Source organism: Nilaparvata lugens, chromosome 2, assembly GCF_014356525.2.
Source record: "Nilaparvata lugens isolate BPH chromosome 2, ASM1435652v1, whole genome shotgun sequence".
Taxonomy (NCBI): domain Eukaryota; kingdom Metazoa; phylum Arthropoda; class Insecta; order Hemiptera; family Delphacidae; genus Nilaparvata; species Nilaparvata lugens.
Genome location: NC_052505.1, coordinates 19,558,697 through 19,584,861, shown reverse-complemented (window position 1 = coordinate 19,584,861; position 26,165 = coordinate 19,558,697). Strand labels below are relative to the sequence as shown.

The 26,165-nt window shown below is 33.6% G+C and overlaps 1 protein-coding gene across 2 annotated transcripts; it reads right to left on the bottom strand.

Annotated features, from left to right (window-relative positions):
• Positions 1-1,774: 1,774 nt before the first annotated feature.
• Positions 1,775-25,099, bottom strand: LOC111049411 (epithelial splicing regulatory protein 2). 2 transcript variants are annotated; one of them, XM_022335471.2, is made up of 6 exons: positions 24,974-25,099; positions 21,407-21,571; positions 16,061-16,155; positions 13,457-13,672; positions 3,587-3,883; positions 1,775-2,697 (listed from the first exon to the last, which is right to left on the bottom strand). In XM_022335471.2, exons 2-6 carry the CDS (start codon positions 21,417-21,419, stop codon positions 1,840-1,842), a joined length of 1,479 nt encoding a protein of 492 aa, XP_022191163.2. In that variant the 5' UTR covers positions 21,420-21,571; positions 24,974-25,099; the 3' UTR covers positions 1,775-1,839. The 2 variants fall into 2 exon arrangements, with proteins under 2 accessions (XP_022191163.2, XP_039276673.1); XM_039420739.1 differs by lacking the exon at positions 13,457-13,672.
• Positions 25,100-26,165: the final 1,066 nt, after the last annotated feature.

Below are 26,165 nucleotides of genomic sequence, written 5' to 3'. Positions count from 1 at the left end.
AGAATACCATGGACAAGAAAAGTGACAAATAGGGATGTAATGTTAATGATGGCAAAGGAATGTGAAGTTGTTGCGACTATAAAGAGAAGAAAATTGCAATATTTGGGTCATGCAATGAGGGGTGAAAAGTATGAGCTGTTGAGACTTATATGCAAGGAAGGATCATGGGAAAGAGGACTGTGGGAAGAAGAAGGATATCCTGGCTGCGTAATTTAAAAGAATGGTATGGCTGCAACTCAAGGGAACTATTCAAGGCTGCAATCAATAAAGTGAAAATTGCCATGATGATTTCCAACCTCCGATAGAAGGAACCAAAAGAAATAGAAAAAGCAAAGAATAGGTACTCCAAAAAATACTTTTAAAAGCGCCCTCACAATAAAAGTGACACATGCATTTTATCTCACCGATTTTCGATTCAAAATTGAAACGTTGCAGTTTGAGAGTGCACAAGGGTGTGGTGACATTAGACACGGCTCCGTACACAGCAATAAATTGTGACGATGTAATTCAGTATTTTCCATTCCTGGATGAGCCGTTCATCTCATAAAACAATAATTTAAGTACAATCAACAACCTAGTTACTCTTATATTATGGCAGGGAGTCAGTTATCAATAATCTATTCCTTTCAACTTTCAAATAAAAATCAAACAGCGAGTCTTACATTTTACAAATTATTTCTTAGTCAAGGCTATATTCGAATCAACTGTCAATCGGGTTTATAATTCAACATGTTTCAATTTTAAAGTCATTTTCAAGTTAAATTACTGATTCAAGTAAAATAACACAAAAATTTTGTAATTAATATTGATTTGAGTGTTGTATTTTTGTTTTTTATTAAGTTTATCAACCATCAAAATTAAAATTTCTTAGTTAATATTGTTTTTGAAAATGGACTAAATTTTAGAAACGTAAAATCATAATTCTATTTTTACCTGAATTTGAGAAAAAATAGTACAAAGGTATCCTTTGTTTTTCTCTCCCGATCTGTGCTGTTTTGTGATAAAATAAATGAATGGATAAAAAAGTGAAAATGGCTTTTAAATTGAAATATGTAGTAAAAAATGGAAATATGTTAGGGTATAAATACTGGTTATACGCAACTAATGTTGTCTCAATTATGATAGTAAATTATATCAGTCAAATACTGGTTAAAACTAGTATATACTGTAAATACTTTAATACTGTTTTACTGTAATACTGTGAACTAGTTAACCAGTTAATACTGTGAACTAGTTAACCAGTTAATACTGGTTATTTTGTCTCAATCTTAATACAGTACTTAAATTATATCAGTCGATCATTAAATCGATCGATTAAATGCATCAATTATCACGAGTGGAATGATTACATGTTAATGTAAATGCTCCACCATTTTCAAACATTTCAGTAAATTAGCCTCAGTCGATCGTGATTAAAGCAAAACATCAGACGATATGATTAAATGCATCAATTATCACGAGTAGAATGATTACATGTAAATGCTAAACTATTTTTGTAAATTGTCTCAGTCGATCGTGAATAAAGCAAACAGCAGACGATATTATCAATTATTACGTGTAACACAATTGCATGTCTCCACCATTTTCAAACATTTTTGTAAATTAGCTCAGTCTATCGTAAATAAAGCAAACTATATGATTAAATGCAATCAATTATCTCGAGTAAAATGATTACATGTAAATGCTACACCATTTTTGTAAATTGTCTCTGTCAATTGTGAATGAAGCAAAAAGCTCACGATACAAAATGTATAATCTATTGTATACAATCTTATAATCTATTGTATCTTATAATCAAAATGTAAATGCTACATCATTATGAAACACCAAGGAATCAATCTACATAAGTGCCTGGAAACCAGGGGTATTCGAGTACCCCGTCATATAGTTGTTTGCATAGTTTTGAGAAGTAACCGTGGAGGTGCTTGTAGCTGCAGGTCGCTTCACAAGGTTGCCGTTAACATCAGTGCTGTGGAACGCCTGATCCCAACTACGTTTCAGATCAAGTGCAGTGTTGGGAGCCTTCATTACAGGATTGGGAGGTATGGATGGGAAGTAGAATTGGGGAGATAAGGGTGGGAAGTAGGGTTGGGGAACGTATTGCGGCGGGTAGCCCGCACTGTATTGCGGGTAGCCTGCAGCGGCCGCCGCTTGGGGTTGAGCAGGAGGGATGTAGAAAAAGGGCCCAGGAGCTGTGGGGAGAAACGAAGGGTAGGTGAGGTTATTTTGGGCCCATAAATTTGAGGGGTTGGGAGGCAATGGTGGAGGAGGTACGTTTTTTGGGAGGGCCTGCATAAGTTGTTGGTATTGCGAGGCAGCTTGCTGTTGTTGCAGATAATTCAACAACCAAATTTTGTCTTGATGCGGCGTCGCGAGCTGTTGAGGCGGAAGTGGAGACGCGGTCGCGTTGACAGGATAGAATTCGGCTGAGGAATTGCTAGCATTGGCGCTTCGAGGAAGCGACATTGCGGGACTGTTTGAGCCGAGTGGACTCTGTATTCTGGCGTCAGCTGACGTAAGCGACAATCGTTGTCTGCTAGCCATAATCCTGGAAATGTCGTCTCCTGAGCACTGGCTCACTTGTATGTAACGACACGTCCTGTCGATTGTCAAAAATTTGAGATCCTTCTCTAGCGCCGCGATGAATGCTGACACAGCCGAGTTCATCTGGATGAATGCTTCACCAGTGACCTTTCCCTAAAAATGAATGGATAAATTTTATTGCATAAAAAGCTGTACAATTACAGATATGGCAAACGTCAATTATAAAAACAAAATACATGAAAATGATCAATGTCACAAAGTACAATAAGTTGGTCTATCAACCACAGCTATTAATATTGATAAATACACAATATTATTGAAATGTATCCACTAATTAACCATGTATTCCTTTATGGAATATAAGCCACCATTCAATAAAAATTTCTTTACTTGGGCTTTAAATACATTTTATTTCATTTGGGAGCCTATTGTAAAAATCTGGTGTGGCGCACTCACAAAACTTTCCTTGCCGTTCGACAATATAGTCAAGTACAGATTTACATCGATTGTCTTATATTTCAGGGTATTTTTCAAATATATTGCTGAAGCACCGTTTGAATGGTGCTTCCTATAATAGGCGGACGCTAGATTCCGGTTATTTAGGAATAAAATTTCGCTATAAAATTCGCTATTTAAATTTCGCTATAAAACTCCTCCTCTTTTAGCTAATGCTCAGTTATACATTGCAGGTGTAAATAACAGGCATTCGTCCAAAACTGGTTTCAACTTTAATTTAAAATAAACAGTCCAAAGGTTATGTAGATTTCATGATTTGATTTACACACAATTTCAAGTCAAAAGAATGTATAAACTAAAAGTTTCAATTTATCTGATAAATTTATTTCCAAACACAAAACCAAACAAGAAACTTATTATCACAATAACACAATTTTCTATTTAAATTTTACTTGAAACCAAGATAAAAATAATGATTGCTCTACTTGAGCTGGTTATTATGCCCTACTTATCTCACAAGTTACATTTTTAACTGTTTCAAAATTTGGAAAATACTGTGAATATTTGATCTGGTTGTAGACCTTACCTCTTCATTGTAGACAATATGAAGACCGTGGGGAATGATGTTATTAGCATGTTCGCCGAGAAATTCGATAATTTCCTCGATCTGGGCCTTAAAAGGGAGACCCTTCAGTATGAGGCAATTCTTGTCAGTGCCAGGTGGAATCACTTGCTGGACGGACGGCGTTTGGTGGAGCTGGACCTTTAAAGGGACACCCTGCAGCCGGAGAGAATTCTTGGCAGTGCCAGATGTGATCAGCTGCTCGTCGGGGTCGGGCGGCGTGTAGGGGAGCGCATCCTTAACCATTGACCAGCTCACAAGCTACACACAAAATAACAATCTAGTAAATCATAAAAGCAGCACCGAATCACTAGCACTATAAATGCAAAACAAAACAAGCAACTCTTAAATACAACATGGGGTTATAAATAACTACAACTTAAAAAATTCCTAATATATTCATTTTTTACACTGTTTTCCATGATCAACCTTTTAATTACTTCTTTTAGGACCGAATTCACCAAACTCAAAACTTGGTTTGAGCGTCAGTTGATTTTAAATGAACAAAAAATCATATTACAAAACCAATTTAAAATCATCTGACTTAGAACTAACTGCTGCTAAAACCTAGTTTTCGTTTTTAGTGAACTTGGGCCTTAAACTACGTTTACACCAAAGTTATTAACAAAATGTTAATAACTTGATCCTTATAGAGCCTATAAGATTGAACGGAACTTAACAAGCACATATGTTCATCATATGTATGATAAGTTATGTTCAATCTAATAGAATCTATAAGGTAATATAAATCTATAACAAAATGTTAATAACTTGATCCTTATAGAGCCTATAAGATTGAACGGAACTTAACAAACACATATGTTCGTCATGTGTAAGATAAGTTATGTTCAATCTAATAGAATCTATAAGGTAATATAATATATAACAAAATGTTAATAACTTTCGTGTAAACGCAGCTTAAATGTCTCTTATGTGTTTTTTATATATAAGAAGTTTTTTCTCTTGTGTTTTAGATTGAAAATATTCAAAACTAGCTGGCCCGGCAAACTTTGCACCGCCAAAAAGTAAATGTATCTCATGTCACAGTTTACTTTATCTGGTGAATCATTAAATTTATCTTACAATCAGAATCAGTGGCGGCGCTTCCATAAGGGCCAAGTGGGCCGGGCCAACCCAAATAAAACAGTAATTAAAATGCTTTAGGTTATGTGGCTAATTATTATTGAATAAAATACAATATAAATTAATTTTGAACTGTCAACTGGTAAAAATTCTCATTGAAATACCATGCAAATGCATCCGTGGCCATCGTAGAATACGAACGAGTTCAACGATGGCCACGAATCATTACGTAGCACATTGAAGGGCCCCAGAGTTCAGGCCCTTCTAGCTCTCATAAGAACGTATTGACAAGACAACGCAAGCCGGCGGCGCTAGACTGGTTGGGAGCAATGCATTGATATAAGGAGCAAGTGGGCCAGTTTCAGCTGGCCCATTGCACGTTGATTCACACTATTCTCACTCAGACTTCTGAGCGCTAGTATAGCTTTGTTTACATGCCAGTCATCATGTGAAATGTGAATCGCATCCGAATTGACAACAGGTTTTTCATTATTTTATAAAGTTAACAAGTTAATACTTTCAACTATTTTTGTGCTAATATTTGCATAGATTAATTAGCAATAATCCAATTGTAGTGATTGCGGTTGTGAATTTGAAGGTGTGATTTTATTGTGAAGTGCTATATTAGTGTGAGGTGATATTGATTTAAATGAGGTTAGGTCTACTTTGACAAGTCTTTTGGTGAGTTGCATATTATGTTGTTTAAAATTGAGTTTATAGAAAAATAAACTTTAGTTTAGTTTTTTAGAAGAATGGGCTGCGAGGGTGGTCTTGCTAACTAACAATGGCAACGAGTTAACTAAAAGAATTCACTCAATCGAAAAACATCAAACTTATCTTCTTGCCTCCAAATAGAATAATAAAGTTTAGTTTAGTTTACTTTAAACAAAAGTTTAGTTTATAGACTACCTGCGTAACAGATTTTGAAGTTGAATATGCTTTATAAAGCCATTTTCACCCACTTTGAAATCAATAATTCAGACCCGACCTTTACATACAATTATTTACAAACTTTGATATTTAAGGTAATTAAAAATTATATGCTCTACTGACTACTCTATATACTCTACTATAATCTACCATAGAGAAAAGATAGCATATGAATAGGTAGTTTATATTCCAAATTTCAAGCTGAGTTTCTGTTATCTCTGTTAAGCCGATTACTGTTGACAACTGTCTAATATTACCGTATTGTCGGGGTGAAAGTGTAAGGACAGTATTGATTGATTGATTGAGTACTTTATTTATGTAGATTACAATATATACTGGCTTATACAATAGCTTACAATACAGCAAAATTATAGATGAATTTACAAAATATAAATTAAGCAAATAATTATTGAGCTGTATATGATATGAAAAAAGTAATTTGTAATAACTATAGATAAAATAGATAATATTGTTATGCATCTACATAAATTGGCGGAGCTTTGGACATATCAATGTCCATTCTTCGGAAAGAATATTCGAAGTATCCTTCCCACTAACTCTCTACCAAAGTATGAGAGATTACCAGCGTCAGATAGCTTCACGAAAATAACTACTAGGACTATCGGCTTGAGTTAACATTGAATACCATGGGATATCCTCTATTATGATGCCACTGACGTATTTTTACTTTCCTTGCCCTACAGTATTACCATAGGTAAGGAAAGTATTGCTTTCCGAAAAAAATAAAATACCCCGATTTCCAAATTTATATACGTTTCAAGATCCCCTGAGTCCAAAAAAGTGGTTTTTGGATATTGGTCTGTATGTGTGTGTGTGTTTGTGCGTCTGTGTACACGATATCTCATCTCCCAATTAACGTAATGACTTGAAAATTGGAACTTAAGGTCCTTACACTATAAGGATCCGACACGAACAATTTCGATCAAATGCAATTCAAGATGGCGGCTAAAATGGAGAAAATGTTGTCAAAAACAGGGTTTTTCACGATTTTCTCGAAAAGGACTCCAACGATTTTGATCATATTTCTACATAAAATAATCATTAATAAGCTATATTAACTGCCACAAGTCCTATATCTGTAAAAAATTCAGGAGCTCCACCCCACCTATGCAAATTTTGATTTTAAATTTTTTTATTATCAGGTATCCAATATAATTTAAACGAAAAATTTCGAGTGGAAAAGATTGAGCATGAAAATCTCTACAACTAGTGTTCAGTAACATTTTAACCTAAAGTTGAAAATAAGCTTGAAATTTGAGAAAATATGATTATTTAATTGCAAACTGTTGATTCTATTAAATCATTCACTATGAAGAGATAGCAGATCTCATGTGTATCCAGCGTTATCCTGTCACCAGCTGGCTTAGATCTTTGAATAGTAGACTTGAGATGCGCGTGAACACTAGCGTCAGGTGATCAATTTTTATAACGGCAAGTAGAGTTGTGTGAGTACGCCACACCAGATTTTTGTATCAGAAGAGAGCTTTGCGAACCATTTTTAATCTGGGTAAAATGGATTCCTGCAAGCCATTATTTAAAAGAAACGGCATCTTGATTCTGCCCAGTATAGTCATGCTGCAGGCTCTGACATTTATCAAAGATAACCTTAAACAATGCGATATACATGAGCACTATACTAGAGAGTGTAATCAAATAAATACCGGGCGGGTACGCAAAAGATGTATGTATATACCGGACCGTAGAGAGGGTACGGCAGGTAAGGCTGGATCCGGGGGCCCGGCGGCCAGGTGAAAACAAATATTTTTGTTTGTAACTGTGTGAGAAATAAAAAACTACAAATAAGTTAGAGTTATATAATGAGCTATTGATAAAATGACTAAAGCAGCAATGCAAACGCACCCTAACTAAAATAATAATTTTTACTGAAACTTTCCCTATTTGATAGGCACCTGATTCATTACTGGCCGAGTGGCCAGTATGGCCAGCTGGTTCGAATGAAACTCCAGAAGACCGGTTCAAGGTTCATGTTTCCTATGTTTTAATGGACACCATCATTGCAAGTGAGACTTCTCAGTTTACAGCTGTTAAGAAAATCAATAAAATGTTCAGTTTTCTGTGGATGTATCCGAAGCTCCAAACAGATGAGCTATGTAACCAGATGAAAACATGGTCTTCACCACGGTATTTAGATAAAAACGGTAGGGATCATGAAATGTGTGCGCAGTGGCCAGCCAGCTAGATTGCGTCATCGCCACCAACCGAGGTTTATAACACCTATTGACAATTTATGAAAATTATTTGTTAAAAACAGATGATTGGATATAAAATGACGTCAGCGACACCGGAAATTTAGCACAAACATGCGCGTGACACCTACCGTCTTCTTCTATTTACCGTGGTCTTCACTGTACAATAATGATATTGTTGAAGAAGAGCTCATTTCAGAGATGGGACATCTCAAATGCATCCAGCAAACTTTAGTGACAACCTGGAACCTTAGAAACAACCTGAATGTCCCCGTTCAACAGAAGATTTCCAGCCTTTTTCCCAGTGTAATGATTGCTTTGAGGATTTTCCGCACTTTGCCAGTAACTGTTGCTGAGGATGAAAGGTCATTCAGCTTGCTGGCACGTGTGAAAAATGTTCAACGATCCACCATGGCTCAAGATAGGGGTTCTTGCATTAGAAAGTGAACTAGCGCGAAAGTTTGACTTCAGCAAAGTTATTGATAATTTTTCATTCATCATTTTGCTAGTTGTGAAGCAAGGAAAGTTAATTTGAAAATATATGGTATCTGTTTCAAAGAATTAAATTGGTATTCTATCTCACTAGTATTTTTCTGTGTTTTTAATCCTTCAAAATAGTTTTTTTTGCCATATTTTTACTACATGAAACATAAATATGTTTGTAATAAATAGACACATACTAGAATTATTACCAAATCATGTTATGTAATTCCATTATCCTAATTATAAGAGAGAATATTTGTGTATCATTTAAGTAACATTGTAAAACATTGTGTAGGCCATTTGGGACTTCGTTTAGTGATCAAGTACTATATCAATTATTGTATAAATATGTAGGGGTCCGTTAGGGGTCTAGTCGGGGTGCCTGCCACGGCCCTGTGAATATACTGGAATAAAATTATTTAATAAACTGCCTGAGAGTACCCATAATAACAATTCTAAATCGTTCAAGTACACAATTTCTAAATTATTCAAAGATAGGGCTTTTTATTCGATTGAGATGTTGGCAGCTGAAGTTTCATTTTAATATCTGAATGACGTCTATTATAATTAATGTCAATTAAAAATATGATGAATTGACGGCGCCGTATATAGAGTTTTCTGAAAAAAAGTGCCCATAAGTCAAGGCGTGATTCCTCACATCAAAAGAAGGAAAAAAGCTCTAATTAACATAGGTCCGAAAATCCTTAGATACCAAGTTATACAGAGTGAAAGATTTCGTATGAATTTCAGTTCCCCTGCTGAAGCGAAGCACTACGGGTATTTTTTTGCTGTTAATCAAGACGTACAATTTAGCGTTCTATATGTATGTAAACTGAACTGAAAAATTGAATAAACCCGTTTCCAGACCTGTAGCTACAGTTTTTTTCATGATATGTGACGAAATACGCGAAACTTGATTCCGAAAAACATGTTCCTTTAAGGTTTGAAGCAGAGTTACTATGCTAAATGTACAATAAAAACAGAATATTTTTTCACATAACTTTTAGAAAATTTAATTTCAAAGAGAAAGATTTAAGATAAGTCTTGAGCCACAAATGGCGACCACATGCTCTCCTAAAATTTAAAAATTGTAGATTTCTGTTATTTGTTGTAACACGTGCTCTGAACATATTGTATTTAAGAATATGAACGCTCGAAGAGCTAGAATAATAAAAAGAACCGTTTCTCGAAACTATTGAGAATGCATTTGAATAGCCTACCTAGCCAGACGCTGGGGCATTATTCTTTTCAAAATAGTTTGAAACAAAAATCATTCTGTCTAGTTTGAGACAAAATCATTCTGTCATAGAAACTTGCTAACAATATATGATAACAGTAACGTCAGTCACAGACACGTTTACAATAGAAACCACATGGCCCACTGTGTTTTGTGTCAACCCTTGTATATATCTATAGCATAAGTTGATGGCCGGTAAATGAAGATTGTGAATAGCGATATAGATATATAGTTAGGAGAGAAGTAAATATAGATATGTAGTTTTCAATGTAACCACGTGGTCAGCATATGCTACAATTTTACCACGTGGTCAGCATATGAATATTATTGAAGCAATTATTTGATGATCAGTTATTTGAATGGTGATCACATAAAACAATAAACATGATATATGAGTAAATGTATTTATAAATTAGGGCGTGAAGTAGATTAGGCTATATGTATAAAGTATTCAACAAATAATGTTGTACAATAAATTATAATTCAATAATTATTATAAGCTAATTAAGTTAATTGAATCCGAATTCATAGGCTAAGGACAAATTTGTAAATAGAATAAATTAGGTATATTTGATTGAAACATGTTGACAATGAGTATAAGAAACCTGCTTAATTAATTAAGTAGTAATTGATTGGTATCTTATTAATTTGATTTATTCAACTCGATTGTAATGATGTACTGTATGACATTGTATTTTGTTCATTTCATGTATTTATTATTGAAGTATTTGCCATATCAGAATTATAAGATTGATTACTTTATTAATCAAATTCAAGGAGTATGCATTCAATTGTCAGTATCCAAACTTTAGAGTTTAAATATTGGTAAAATGTATGATATCATTTGTTTTAATAATGAAGGGGAGCCATAGTTTAAAATGATATAACATAATAAACATTATAGTGAATTCAAATTGATATTTGAATCCAGTTTGTTAGCAGAATATTAGCTGAAGAGTTTGAGTGTAGGCGGAGCTAGAGGGCGAAGGGTGATGAGGGGTGGAAAATCGTGGTTCTAGTATATAAACAGGCAGACCCTGTCTTGAGAGTTAGTTGCTGTGAGTCTCTTGGATTTTGGACAGTGTTCAGTGTAGGAGTGAGTTTTTGGTCTCAGACTTCAATTATCCTATAGGGAATTGACTGAGCCAGGTAAAGATTGTATTTAGAATTTTCAATTTTTCTCATTTAAAATCCACACCACCCCACCCTAAAAAGCCCAAATAAGTATATCAAATTTCATAGCATTATAGTAAAGAGCAAACTTAATTATTACTTCTCTTTGAACTCATATCTAAAGACACAATCTTAATTAATTTCTTGAAGCTTACAGTTGAAATTCACTTCTAAGCACAAATAATAGTTTTTTAAAGCAAGGCTCCCCTAATCATATTCATTCTTCAAAATTTATCAATTCTCTTATTTTTGACTATAATCATATTTTTTACTAGAGTTGTTCAATACTTTGATTTTATATCTTATTTTTCAAGTAACCTGATAAAAGTAATAAGAACTGTTTGTTAAATTTTGTTGTTTAAAATTAAACTTGAACTGTTGTACTTTCAAAAACTTAATCATCTTGTATTTATATCTAATCATTACTATATTTTTGATCAATTTTTTATAAATTCATATAAATTTAAAGTTCAATAATAAATTCATAATTAACCTTTGTTTTGCCTTTCACTTCGTACATTCCCTTACACACGACCCTGATCTATCTATCTTTACCTTTTTCTTCAATACTATTATTAGTTCAGTGAGTGAAATATAAGTATCCACACAGTGAGTGAAATTATAGTAAAGTAATTATTCTATCAATTCATAGTAATTGATTGGCGCCGGGCAAAATACCGTATAGAGTGAGGGAGTTCGAAACCCACTCTAAACAAAGACCGACAGTGGGAAAGAGTTCAGTCTATAATAGACAAACGCAACCTTTAAAAAAATCCTTAATTACATACAGAACGCATGAAAAATAGACAAAGTCTGTCAAGCTCTCTTTTTGCATTTTGTAATTAGGATTATCTTAAAGGTTACGTTTGTCTATTAAATAATTATTTTACATCTTTCTCTTAAAAATTAAATTTTCTACAAGTTCTGTATAAATATATCCTGTGTTTATTGTACATTTAACATAGTAAATCCACTTCAAACCGTAAAGGAACATGTTTTTCGGAACCAAGTTTCGTGTATTTCGTCATATACCTCTTAAAAATTACTGAAGCTACAGGTCTGGGAATAGTTTTATTCAATTTTTCAGTTTATTTACATCAAGTTTGCTACATTGTACATCTCAATTAACAGCCAACAAATACCCGTGGTGCTTCGCTTCAGCAGGGGAACTGAAATTAAGACGAAATCTTTCACCCTGTATAACTTGGTAACTAAGGATTTTTGGACCTATGTTAATTAGAACTTTTTTCTTCTTTTGATGAGGCATCACGCCCTGACTTATGGGCACCTTTTTTCAGAACACGCTGTATAACTATGAAGAAACTAAGTACCCATATAAAAAATCTGGTGTGGCGCACTCGCACAACTTTCATTGCCGTTATGAGAATTGATCACCTGACGCTAGTGCTCACGCACATCTCAAGTCTACTATTCAAAGACCTGAGCCAGCTGGTGACAGGACAATTACTGGAGACACACGAGATCTGCTATCTCTTCACAGTGAATGATTTAATAGAATCAACATTTGCCAACAGTTTGCAATATTGAATAATCACATTTTTTTCGAATTTCGAGCTTATTTTCAATTTTAGGTGAACATGTTACTAAACATTAATTGTAGAGATTTTCATGCTCAATATTTTCCACTTGAAATTTTTTGTTTAAATTGTATCTGAAGCATGATAATTGGAATCTAAAATTAAACTTTGCATAGATGGGGCGGAGCTCTTCGAAATTTTTACAGATATGGGACTTGTATCAGTTGATAGAGCTTATCAATGACTATTTTAGGTATAAATTTAATCAAAATCGTTGAAACCGTTTTCGAGAAAATTGTGAAAACCCCTTTTTTGACAACATTTTCGCCATTCTAGCGGCCATCTTGAATTGCATTTGATTGAATTTGATCCTTATATTGTAATGACCTTAACTTCCAAATTTCAAGTCACTCCGATAATTGACATACACACACACACACACACACACATACAAATACCCAAAAACCACTTTTTTGGACTCGGGGACCTTGAAACGTATAGAAATTTAGAAATTTGGGTACCTTAATTTTTTCGGAAAGCAATACTTTCCTTACCTATCATGGTAATAGGGCAAGGAAAGTAATACATGAAAACGATCAATGTCACAAAGTACAATAATTTGGTCTATCAACCACAGCTATTAACTGATAAGTACACAATATTATTGAAATTTATAACCATGTTAAATAAATTTTTATGTTAATTAAATAAATTAACCATGTATTCCTTTTTGGAATAGAAGCCACCATTCAATAAGTATTTCTTTACTTGGGCTATAAATACATTTTTATTTGTTTTAATAGATTTTTTTTCATTTGAGAGCCTATTGTAAAAACTAAAACTTATTCCTTGATAAAAAGGATTTTTCTTTGCCATCACTAAATTAACATTAGGTAAATGATAGTTATTAGCAGTTCTTGTTCTATGACTGTGGATATTGCTATTAGTGGGTAGAAAATTATTATCAAAAGCAATTATACATACAATATTATGTGTATCATTCTACGTTACTTTTATGTGCTTGTATCAAGTATTCAAATGACCACTCGTGCAAAAATTTTTATGACTGTATATTCTGACTTTGCCTAGTTTACATTTTTTTTTGGCTGTGAATAAATTGAATGCTATCTTTTCTCTATAACTCTACTAAATATTTACTGACACGCTGAATTTCGGGCGATGACTTCCTGCAAATTTCGATGTATCTGCCGCCCATGTGATGGTTGTTCTTTCTAACAGCTTTGGAAGCCATATCTTCCTCCGTGAGTAGCACCAGCGCATCACCTGTAGGTTTGTCGTCCCGGTTTTTCACGAAAAACACCCCTTCCTTGCCATCCATTACCTTCACGTAATTCTCTCCATGCTCTAAAAACTGTAGCTACACAAAAAGAAAAACTCACATAATTGAAAAAATATCGGGGCACCGAGCTTTGCTCGTTATTTATTTGATAAACAGAACACAATTTTTTAAAATGATTGGGAAAGGACTAAAAGGCACAGCCCAGAATTGTTTCTTCCCCGAATTTTGATTTATACACTATAAATGTAGGTTCAAAAAGTAGGTTATGTTCCATAAACTTGAATTCAGGTCCAATTTTCAGTCCAAACATTTGAAAACAGAAAAGTTATAATTTTGATTGTTTACAAACCAAATTGAACAACAAAATAAGACTAACTAATCACTGAAAACTGTAAAATAATGATTAACTTTGAAAATTATTATAATTTAGATTTAAAATTATTACTCTAATTTAGAATGATGTACCATGACATATAAACAAATCTGATTATTTTTATCAAGCCGATTAAAATTTCTAGATAATATTTTTCGTGAGATAAGCTGATTGATTCAACAGCTGAACATAGTTCTGTCTCTATTGCACACAGACACTCGCATCTTCTGTTATCGACAGACGACGAAATTATTATCTGTTTTTCTAAAGATGATTAATTGTTATTCTTTTCATGTCCTTCAGCGAGATTTCCCAGGAATGAGACCTAGTGCAATCGAATCTTTATATCATAAACCTACTATGTTCCAAATTTCATGAAAATCGTTAGAGCAGTTTTTGAGATCCGTTTGACATAAATAACCATATAAATACAGAAATTGCTCGCTTAATATAATAGGATACTAGTAGTTGTGCGAACAGTAGACCTCGCTCATGAATACAACTTTCAAATTAATGAGAAGGGCCATTATGAAAGTACAGTATTATATTGTGAAGATTTAGCCATGCCATCTATTATTTTTTCCATTGAAAGTGTTACTGACGTTGTTTTCAGGGACACCGGACTTATAAATGTCTCTCACTGAGGTACCATCACATGGTCCCCATATTTACAATAGGTCTATCAACATATATTACAACTTTTTTAACTGAACGAGCGTGAGCAAGTTCTCACTTTTGACTTACTGGAGACCAAAGTCGTTGTCCGTCTGTTTGTATATTCTACAATAACTTTCTCAAATAAACTGATAGATAAGGCGGCGCATTTCAAAATTTGAACTAGTTCAAAGTTTTGCGTTAAACTAGTTCACTACTAAACACAATTCCCATTGGTATTTGAGATTATATAGGCTATGTGATTAATCATTAAAGAGAGTTTGTAGTTGATCATATCTCATGCTCATACTTAGCATAGATACTTTTACGAGACTATTGTCAGTCACTGAGGCCATAATATTAGGTAACTTTGCATGCGATTGCACCAAAACAAAAAGTTAGCATTCCTCTACTGTAATACGAGTATGTGCCGTTGTTATTATTTTGTATCTATATAATATAGAAATGGCACTTAATTAATCAAGCGAAATGGCACTCACTCACTCACTCGCAGAACTAAAAATCTACCGGACCAAAAACTTTCAAATTTGGTAGGTATGTATGTTCAGTTGGCCCTTTAGAGGCGCACTAAGAAATTTGGCAATATTTTAACTCTAAGGGTAGTTTTTAAGGGTTTAAAGTTCTTTTAGCATGTATATTCTTCTTATTCCAATATCTTAAAATTATAATTGAAATGTCCATACCATATATGTTAATATAATCTAGAGAGAGTACCTCTTTGAAACAGTTGTTCTGGTAACTAAATTAAAAATTTTTTCAGGTTGGCATCAAGGTGAGTTGACTTTTTTAGGTTGGCACCAAGTTGAAGATTGAAATGCATTTATCCAGGACCTCCTAAATACCTATTTATCCAGTTAGCGTTTTCTCAGCTTTTCTGCGTTTCCTCACCTTTTTCAATAATTGATGGAAATGTATTTAAAAAAAAATCAGTACACAGGTTTAGCTGAGGTGGGAGAATTTGGTTCGCCAAAGATACGCCGATATAGTAACATATGTTTTTCGAGATCAAATTGACATAATACGTTCAAATTCGGTACAGAGGTTCCGCTGAGGTTTACATGCAGGCGAGCGAAGCGAGCCCGCTGATCTCATTTTTGGACGATCCAGTCGGGGGTTCAGAATTCGGTACAGAGGTTCCGCTGAGGTCTACATGCAGGCGAGCGAAGCGAGCCCGCTGATCTCATTTTTGGATGATCCAGTCGGGGGTCCAGTCTGGTTAATCGGATATGGCGAGCCTGACGGCTAGTAATTAATAATAATGCTAATTTGGAACCAAAATGTAAAATGAATGGCGGCCTTCTAGACAGAACTGTTTGGATATAATCGATAGATAAGTGGATAAGGCCGGCGACACATTTGAACTGTGTTTAACTACTTCGCAAACGTACTAAAAATATTATAAATAAATGTAAACTTACAATATCTTCGGCAGTGCATTCATAGGGTAGACCTCGCATCCGAATGATGGCCGGGGCATCCTTATCAAAGAAGGCTTGTGCATCTTTAAAATAACCTGTAAAATAATCTGTATCAGTACCAAACAAGAGGAATTCGAAGTGAGATGGACATGATAATGATTGGATTAACAAATCATTTGGATTTGAAAAATCATGAAGTGTAAACATAGGAAAAGGAACAGTTTTGGGCTTTAAGCCTGTTGTACCTTCCCCAATCATTCATAGTTGAGAATGATATTTTATGTATCAATGTATAAATAAATATATTGGATTAGAAACTACATTGAAACTTCTCAGCACTCCACGTGAAAAGGAGTTTTTCAGTTATCGTAAAGCTGCGTTTACACCGGAGTTAATAACACAAGTTTTTAACATTTTTGTTATCAACTGATGTTAATTACAAAAGTTAATAACATCATGTTGAGTTGCGTTTACACCGGAGTTGATAACATGAGTTATTAATAAAAAGTTGTCAACTTGACTGAATCGACAAAAAATTCTCTTGAAAAAATTTGATAACTCGTGTTTTCAACAGAAAATTCCTTGTTATTAACAAGATTTATGTTATCCATCGAGAGTCGGTAACTTTTGTTAATAACAGGTTACTTACTATCTTCCCCGCAACCCGCTCGCCAAGCATCCCTACCCTACAACTACAGCTGTTCCCTAATAACTACAGCTGCAGACAAAATACGTGACAAAGTTATTAACTTTTGTTGATAACAAAAGTAGCAGCCAAAAGAAAACGTTATTATGTTGGAAACTTTTGTTTTAAACTCTGGTGTAAACGCATTATAATTCATTTACATTAGATCAGATGAAGATCATTATTTCAATGATCACACACATGTTTCAATTCAAATTTGAAGACAATTTTTTGCTTTTTATTCCGGCTGCTATATCATATGAATAGTCTCTTTAAATGAAATCTTTTGGAAGTCAATTATATTGATAACAAGATCTTGTTAATAACAAGGAATTTCCTATTAGAAACATGAGTTATTAACTTTTGTCAAGAGAATTTTTTGACGATTCAGTCCAGTTAATAACTTTTTGTTAATAACTCGTGTTATTAACTCCGGTGTAAACGCAGCTTAAGGCATGGGTGGACGGGTTTCACGAGCACCAAATTTTAAAAAAGTGGAAAAAACGTATTCTGTATTAACCCTGTATGGGTTGAAATATCCAAACTATCTAGTCTACATCTGTTAACTTAAATATTATTCATCTTATGAGAATCATTGTTGTAATTTGTTATTTATTTCGAGGATTTATGTTTCTCTTATGGATGCGTGTGCTGAAAAATTCCAGCTATCTACACCTCTTAATATCAAATATTATTTATCATATAAGATGTATTGTCTCTATGTTGTTATTTGTTTATTTATTTTGAGAATTTATGTTTGTTACAGTATTACTTTTCCATTGTTACTTTTGAATTGAAAATGTACAACCAATTTGTATGAGCCAAGGCTTTTGACAAATAAAATTATTATTTATTTTACACATAAAAGCGTACCTAATTCTTTATTCTTTGTTCATAATATTTTTGCCTTACTTTGTGTTGGAATAAATGGTTTGTATTGAATATATTCATGGCTTATCTTAAAATAATTTTCAATTAGACTAATTTGATTTGTGATTTTGTAACTAATTCATTTTTGTGTATTCATAGTTATAATATTTATTGATTCACTAACTTTCAGTAGCCACACAACTTATTTTTCAAAATTCTATTGATAAGAAACATGATATTCTTTTATTGGAACTTACCAATTCTTCGATGTCCGGAATGAGAATTGTAACACAAAAACATGTTATATAATATGAGTATAATTGGATGGTGATAATTTATCAGAGTTTATCAGAGATTGAAAATGGTGTAACAACCGGAACCGGTCTTTCTAACTATCAATAAAATCTGTGGTTTTTTGACAAATTCTTAGGCCCGGTTGCACAACAGCCGGTTAAATTTTAACCGTGATTAATTTCACGAGAACCAATCAGAGACGGCGTTTTTGAAAAGACGGCTTCTCTGATTGGTTCTCGTGGAATTAATCACGGTTAAAATTTAACCGGCTGCTGTGCAACCGGCAATCAGTCTTTTTATTAATGTGACGATTTATTCTTATTGTTATCATGCCAAAAATTTTCGTTTCAAGACAAGTTGAGCAAGTAGCGTACAACCTTCTTATGCGCAAATCAAAATCAAATGAAATTTATTGCCAAATTAATATAAATTCATAAAACATGAGAAACAAAATCCAGTATCACATATATTGAAAAGTTACTAACAAAATTACAAAAGCTTTTATTGAAACTGAATAATAATATAATATACAGAGTGAGTCATATGTATGAGAAGCCTTCGCAATAATTTGGAAATATTTTTTGTTTGAAAACGGCCTTTAAAATGATGAACCACACAATGGGTGTTTACATTTGAAATACTCGAGTTTCAACCCTCAAGTCACCTCCTTAAGAGGGGCTGAAATTCAGTAATTGTACGTCAAAAGGTGGAGTATTCGATCAATAACTTGTTTTGGATCATTTTTGTTAAAAAACATTTTTGAAAAACATTAATTTATATTGCAACTCACACCTGCGCACAGGGTTTCTTTGCAGATGTAGATTCTTGTATATATATTTTTTTGTCTTGAAAGTGTTGTATATATTTTTTTTGAGAATCAATAAAATTTGAATTTGAAAAAATAACTTATCCTGAAAGTTACAGTATTATATCTACAACAGTCTTCAACATATTGAAGGGTTCCCATACCTATGACTCACTCTGTATAATACAATCAAATACCGCCCGTTTTGAGGGTAAGCCTGTGGAACCTTTCTGTAAGTTGTGTAATTCTGAATGAACAAATTAATAAATATTGGCTTATGTTCTAATGCACAAATAATGCTCTATACTAAACTCATATTTATTGTACTTATCAATTTAAAATTAACTGTGCAGATCATCTTTTTCAGCTATACGTTGATTGCAGGTATACGTTGTTGCTTTGCACCATTAGTAGGCTACCAGAAAATATTATTTTCTAAGTGAACCAAATTTCATTTTTTTCTATTTCTATTTAGTTATTAAAATGATGTTGGGAATGAAGCGATACGGATAGAAATTTAGCTGGTCATTCGGCCGGCTTTTGAGTTTGACTCTGCAACTGCAGAGTTTCAAAATTCCCGCTCCGAAGGCCGGAAGCTGTGCGTTCTGAGTGAGAGAGAGAGAACAGAGAAGGAATGAGCGTGCAATTTTGCATGGAGAGTTGGAGAGGGAGAACCTCACCACTACAAACCTTAGACCAGTTATAGAATAGACACGCTGGGAAGTCTAGCCTCTGAAGCCAACATCTACTGCCATATCTCCAAATCGTGACGTCATCATCGGATAGAAAAATTTCAGATTGTGTCTATTTCAGAAGGATGTAAATTATTATTCATCAAAATGATAAACTCCAGCTGCGCTCCCGCTGAAATAGACACAATCTGCTATGGAAAACAATGTAAACAAACTCTACAGAAAAGTTTTCTATCTGATGCTGACGTCACGATTTGGAGATATGGCAGTAGATGTTGGCTTCATCGACTTTATATACAATAGGCCGTGTTTATTCTATAACTGGTCTAACTACAAACACAGCAGAGCCCAGCAGCAAGTGAACAAGGTCTATAAATACAGGTCATGAAAATCACGTTTCTTATGGATCGGCCATTATGTGGGGTATTTTTGGCGGTACATTTGAAATCCCAATTTGCTCATGCAAAATCATGCATTATGCTTTTTAAAAACACTATTCTGGTTCAGATAATATGTAAATTCAGGTTTTAGATTTTTTAATAATGAAATTTCAATAATTCATTTTTTTATTGTTAAAAATTGTTCTTATTCTTGTAACTTGTTATGATTCATAAGGCATTGGGACAAAAGGCTAATATCAAAAACAGTTCGAAGTCCCAAATCAATTGAATCTAAAAATCACCAATTCAGTTCCTAGTTGGAATCTAAATATAATTCTGTCGGAAGAATTTATTTTACAATTCAAAGCCAATTTTACAATTCAATTCCTTGAACAATAATAAAATAACACATCTTGTTAATCAATCTATAACTAGTAGTTCTGTGAACAGTAGACCTCACGCAGTATTCTCATCCACAAGTACCTGATTGAAACTATGAACCTTATGGGAATACAGCAATAGACTGGCTTCTACACACATCTGTGTAATCACTTGTCAGCTGATTTATAGTGAATAATTCTATAGTCTGATTTTTACTCTAATATTGGCGTATGAAGGAGGCTCCTTTTTCCTTTTATATTATCCTTGAAATGCAAAATTTCCAAAAACCTTGTATATACGTTGACGCGCAATTAAAAGAGGAACATACCTGTCAAATTTAATGAAAATCTATTACCGCGTTTCGCCATAAATGCGCAACATTAAAACATAATATAAACATTTAAACATTAAGAGAAATGCCAAACAGTCGACTTGAATCTTAGACCTCACTTCGCTCGGTTAATGATAACAGCTGATATATTTGAAAATTGGTGAACTAGAACCCCATAAAATGGCGATTTTGCAATGCATCACGGGACTGTGTCATGACTTGTATTTTAATAGACCTTGGCAAGCGGATAGTGGAGCTGGAGCGATCGAGTGGAATCAGTTTGTCCCTAGAACTGAGCGCTCGACGTTAATGACCACAAGAACTGGAAATTTAATTAGTAAATTTCGAAGAATATTCATGATAATTATTTTGTTCATAAGTTAAGTTGTATGTTTAAAAAAAGGAAAATTCATTGAATCATAGTTGATTTTTTATAATAAAATAATCTAGTGGCTTACCTTTCTTTCTGTCATTTATAGTGAGGTTCACGTTATGATAGCAGTATTTTATTTACAATTGTGTTGCTATCCTTTTCTATCATTCGACAAAGCAGATAGCGCTATCCCTTTGTAGCTTAGCAATGTTGCCGTTTTTCAACAATCTAAAAGTATAATTAACAAAATATTTCATCTCAGTCATGGAAAAGTATTTATTATTATTTAATCATTAAAAATATATTTTCTTTACTAATGAAATATGATTAGCTTATTTAAAACAAGAATGAACAGTTAATATTATTATATTATTAATATTATATCAGATATATTAGCTATCTTCTATAAAAGACTGTTTTCTCATCTTTCTGAACTCCCACTATAACGTGGACCTCACTATAGTCTATTCAATCAAAAATAACCCTATGAAAATAAACCAAAACTTGTTGCTATGTAGATGAGAATGTGACTGACCTTTGATATCCATGACGAAGTGGGTACCTGTGATCACTTGCACCTCGATATACCGATCACAGATGTGCTGCTTGTGCCAAGTCTCAAAGCTCCTCAGATATAAAACTCACTAACGCCTTGCCATTACTTCTTTCCTAATGGCTTGGGAACAGTGCAACTCCTCCCCTACAAACAAATAAAAAAGATTAAAACACAATAAAGTAGTAATTGAATAAAAATCTGGTGTAGCGCACTCACACAACTGTCCTTGCCGTTTTGAAAATTGATCACCTGACACTAGTGTTCACGCGCATCTCAAGTCTACTAAATTCAAAGATCTGAGTCAGCTGGTGACAGGACAACGCTGGAGACACACGAGGTCTGCTATCTCTTCATAGTGAATAATTTAATAGAATCAACAGTTTGCAATTGAATAATCACTTTTTCTCGAATTTCAAGCTTATTTTCAATTTTAGGTAAAAATATTACTGTACATTAATTGTAGAGATTTTCATGCTCAATCTTTTCCACTTGAATTTTTTGTTTAAATTGTATCTGAAGCCTGATAATTGGGAATCTAAAATCAAACTTTGCATAGATGGGGTGGAGCTCCTGAAATTTTTACAGATATGAGACTTGTGGCAGTTAATAGAGCTTATCAATGAGGATTTTAGGTATAAATTTGATAAAATTCGTTGGAGCCGTTTTCGAGAAAATTCCAAAAAAAACCTGTTTTTGACAACATTTTTGCCATTTCAGCCGCCATCTTGAATTGCATTTGATCAAAATTGTTCGTGTCGGATCCTTTTATTGTAAGGACCTTAAGTTCCAAATCTCAAGTCATTCCGTTAATTGGGAGATGAGATATCGTGTACACAGACGCACATACACTCATACACACACACACACACACACACACACACATACAGATCAATACCCAAAAACCACTTTTTTGGACTCAGGGGACCTTGAAACATATAGAAATTTAGAAATTGGGGTAGTTTAATTTTTTTATACTTTTTTAATAATTATTTTTAATACTTTCCTTAGCTATGGTAATAGGGCAAGGAAAGAAAAAATAGAATAGAAATCCATAAAGATTATGGACTTATCGAGAATTAAATTCTCTGCAATTTGATGTATAATTTCACTATTCCACGCATTTCCCTACAACTGTTGCTGCAGTTTTAGTGTGAAATCTTCAGTTTTGCAACAATTATTTTTACTGTACCATAAATAAAGTGGAAAAGCAGTGTGTGATTTCATAACCTAATAATAATAATACTGGACAACATCAACATTTTAACAAATTTTTGGAGAGAAATAGTACTGGCTCAGCCTAGATTTTCCTCCATGGTCATAATTATATTATGATTCAAGAGTGTTGTACATTAAATAAATAAATCAACTGAGGGAATGTATAGAACCCAATTTCCGACTATGCAGCTTTGTTGGAGCTACAGTAGTTGGGAGGCGAAAATATTAAACGTTCTATCCCTACGCCGAGAGCTAAAGGAATGACGGTGGTTTAAATGTTACAATTTTTCATTTCTTGGGACTTGTGAAGAGGTGAAAAATCTCTAACCAATTCATGTGGTAGAGGTGGGAAAGGGGAACCGCTAAGTTGACACTTGTTGCAAAATTGGAAATTCCATACTCTGCTCCAAAGGTACTATAACAATTGAAGGAAAAAATAAATAAGTAAAATGATAATTATATTATATCATGACAGTGAATCACATGATCTGAAACCCTACGATGAGTATTGCCTGAATTATTTTCGATACATTGTTTAAATGTTATAAGCCATTAATGAGGAAAAGTAGAATGAAAATCTCTTGTTTTTTTTTTAATTTCTCACTTTCAAAAGCGGATATCACAGTAACCGTTGGAGGTTAGAGATGGAGAAAAATAGGAACAATGGCAAGCGGATGCCAATGAAGGCGAGTGTTAGCAAAGCAGTCATCCACACTCGCCATTTCTACGCTCTTGGCGAGAGTGTGGATGTGACATATGATAAGCATTTATTATGTTGATGCTTTATTGGAGAGTTATAAGCCGAGGAAAAGCACAAAAATTGGATGAAAATGTGTTATTTCATAGATTTAAATCTCTTAGTCATTGAAATATTTAAAAAAATAAAAAAAATAAGTGTAGTGCTTACTATGAGATACCCTTATGAGAGGGTATGGTTAGGTTGAGTTTGAGTCAAAGGTTAGGTTTGAGTCAGGTTGAATTCATGTTTGGACGACTAGGATAGGTTTGAGACGGTTTAGGTTTGGGTCGGGTTAGTGTTAGTTAAATTGAGGTTATGTTATAATAGAATTGATTTACGTCAGGTTGAGGTGAATGGGATTAGATTAAGATGTGTTAGTTTTGAAACTGGTTAGGTTAGGTTAGGTCAGGTCAGATTGGATTGCAGCGGGCTATTCATTTTGTGGTTTATACTGGTCATTTAAGTTTTTGAATTGAAAATTCTTTAAAACTTAATAGTTTGAAATATTTGTTAATCACCAAATAAACAAATAAATCTATTTGAAGGGAAAATTTCACTTTTTCTTTTTACATGTTCCCAAATATTTTAATAATTATTAAACTTACAATCTTGATTTCGGTTTCATTAGATTGCTCATCAAATTTCACATCAGATTTGACTATTTTAATGCTCATTAGAACCACAAAAAATATGAGATTAAAATTTCAACTTTCCACTATTATGTTTTTTAGCCAATCCTTCGAAATCAACAACAATATATCAAATGTTATAGGTACATATATTTGAACTCGTCTTGACCTCCTCTATCAATATACCGTAATAGGTCTCAATGCTGGATTCCGCAGGCCATAGCCTACTAAAGTGCTTCCTACAGTAATGCAATGAAAACTAATTAAAAAGTATCTAATCTTTAATGATCAGTACTTCCAATATCAACTGAACCTATGCATCAAGCTAGAAAATTTCTAGTTGTTCTTCAAAACCCATTCCAAACGCAATGAAAAACACCGTCTACTAACATACCGGTATTTCAGTGTAATTTGAAACACCTTTAAATACAAAGTTTCTGAACCCAAGCTGATTCTGAAAACGCAGATTTTGTAGTCCTAAGCGTACAGCTACAAGTTCAAAGAAGCGTTTTAAAAACATATAATAGACCTATGTGGTGTAGGCTATACAGAGCCCGCGTCCACACCTACAAAAACGGCAACTTGTTTACTTTCTCAGCATCTCACGTGTGATTTCTAAGCACTTTGTTCAACTCTGACAAATTTGTTAATGTTCTTATTCTGTTCTCAGCATAATATAATATACAGTGCGGCTTTGTTTGGAGAGTAATAATGAATAATTAAGTAAAATTCTTTATTGAATAATAAGAAAACATAACATAAACTAAAATGCAATAAGGATAAATCTAAAGTCAATGAAACACTGTGTAAGATTCATGAATAAAAACCGTTCCAATAGTTCTAATAAATACCCTGGAAAACGTTTGAAAATTGAACGTACTTTTGAAAACAATTAGAAGATGAAAAACAGTCAATAATATTATGATATGGAAGGAAAAAAACGTGGATCAGTTAGTTTCTTACCTTATAAAACTTAAAAGAGTTGAACATGCACACTTGTTGACAACATCCAGAATAAAAAATGAATCATGCACAAAAGCCTTTCTCTGTCGCAAATGGCACCCTAATGCACATGCGCAAGTAGCGGTTATCTCCGTTCCATTCAGTCAGTTCTTTGAATGTAACGTTCTATGTGATGACGGTTACCACGGTAGCACTGTGACTGGAGCTGATACTATAGTGAGGTCTACGTTATAATGGCATTGGGAGAGATAGGAGAACAACGTTGCCGATCTTCTGTTTTACCAATGCCTTCTATAGACGGTAGCTGATACTTGTTTATTGATGTAATATTAACTGTTCATTCTCGATAAAAATTATCAATTATATTTAATTAAGTGAGAAGTTATATTTTTCAATAATTTCATAAAGATGAAATATTCTGTTAATTAACTACTAATTTTACATTATTAAAAGACGATCTGGCAACAGAGCAAAGCCAGAAACAAGGATAGTCTCAAGAAGAGACTCAACACTCAACTCTAGTCGAGAGCATGTTCCAAAAAAAAAAAATTGGTGACACTCAGACTAGTCGATTCTAGTCTCCGCGACGTCACCATTTGAAAACACTTGCTCTCGATTAGAGTCGAGTCTCTTCTAGATTTGAGTCGCGTAGTGTGAGTTGAGCCTTACACTAAATTCGTTTATGAGCAACAACTAACTACTTAAAAAGCAATGTCATTCTATTTGATAATAGTAGGCTATTATCAATTCATAAAATATCATAATCAATAAATAATCATTTTATTCAAAAAGAAAGGAGTACTATGGGTGGCAACCCGTCCTGTCCTCAAACCACAGTTTTGCGGTACAGTTGAGTGTGGCGCCGGAAAACAATACAACCCAAAAAAATCTGGTGTGGCGCACTAACACAATTTTCCTTGCCGTTATGAAAATTTCCATTATAATTTAAAATCAACCAGCTGACGAGATCAATTGTGCTACCGTATCTCTTCCAGTGAATGATTTAATAGAATCAACCAAGGTACTAGAATACATTCTAGGTACATTCGAATCAACAGTTTCCTCTCTCATTAAGTTTGCATTGTTTTGATTTGAATAATCACATTTTCTCGAATTTCGAGCTTATTTTCAATATTAGGTGAAAATATTACTGGACATTATAATTGTAGAGATTTTCATGCTCAATCTTTTC

Bases quoted from the DNA above. Each gene is read 5' to 3' on its own strand.
- LOC111049411 (XM_022335471.2), bottom strand. The intron at 3,884-13,456 runs GTCAGTAAATAT...TTTTGTGTGTAG, and splicing joins CATCGCCCGAAATTCAGCGT to CTTGTGAGCTGGTCAATGGT. The intron at 2,698-3,586 runs GTAAGGTCTACA...ATTCATTTTTAG, and splicing joins ATATTGTCTACAATGAAGAG to GGAAAGGTCACTGGTGAAGC.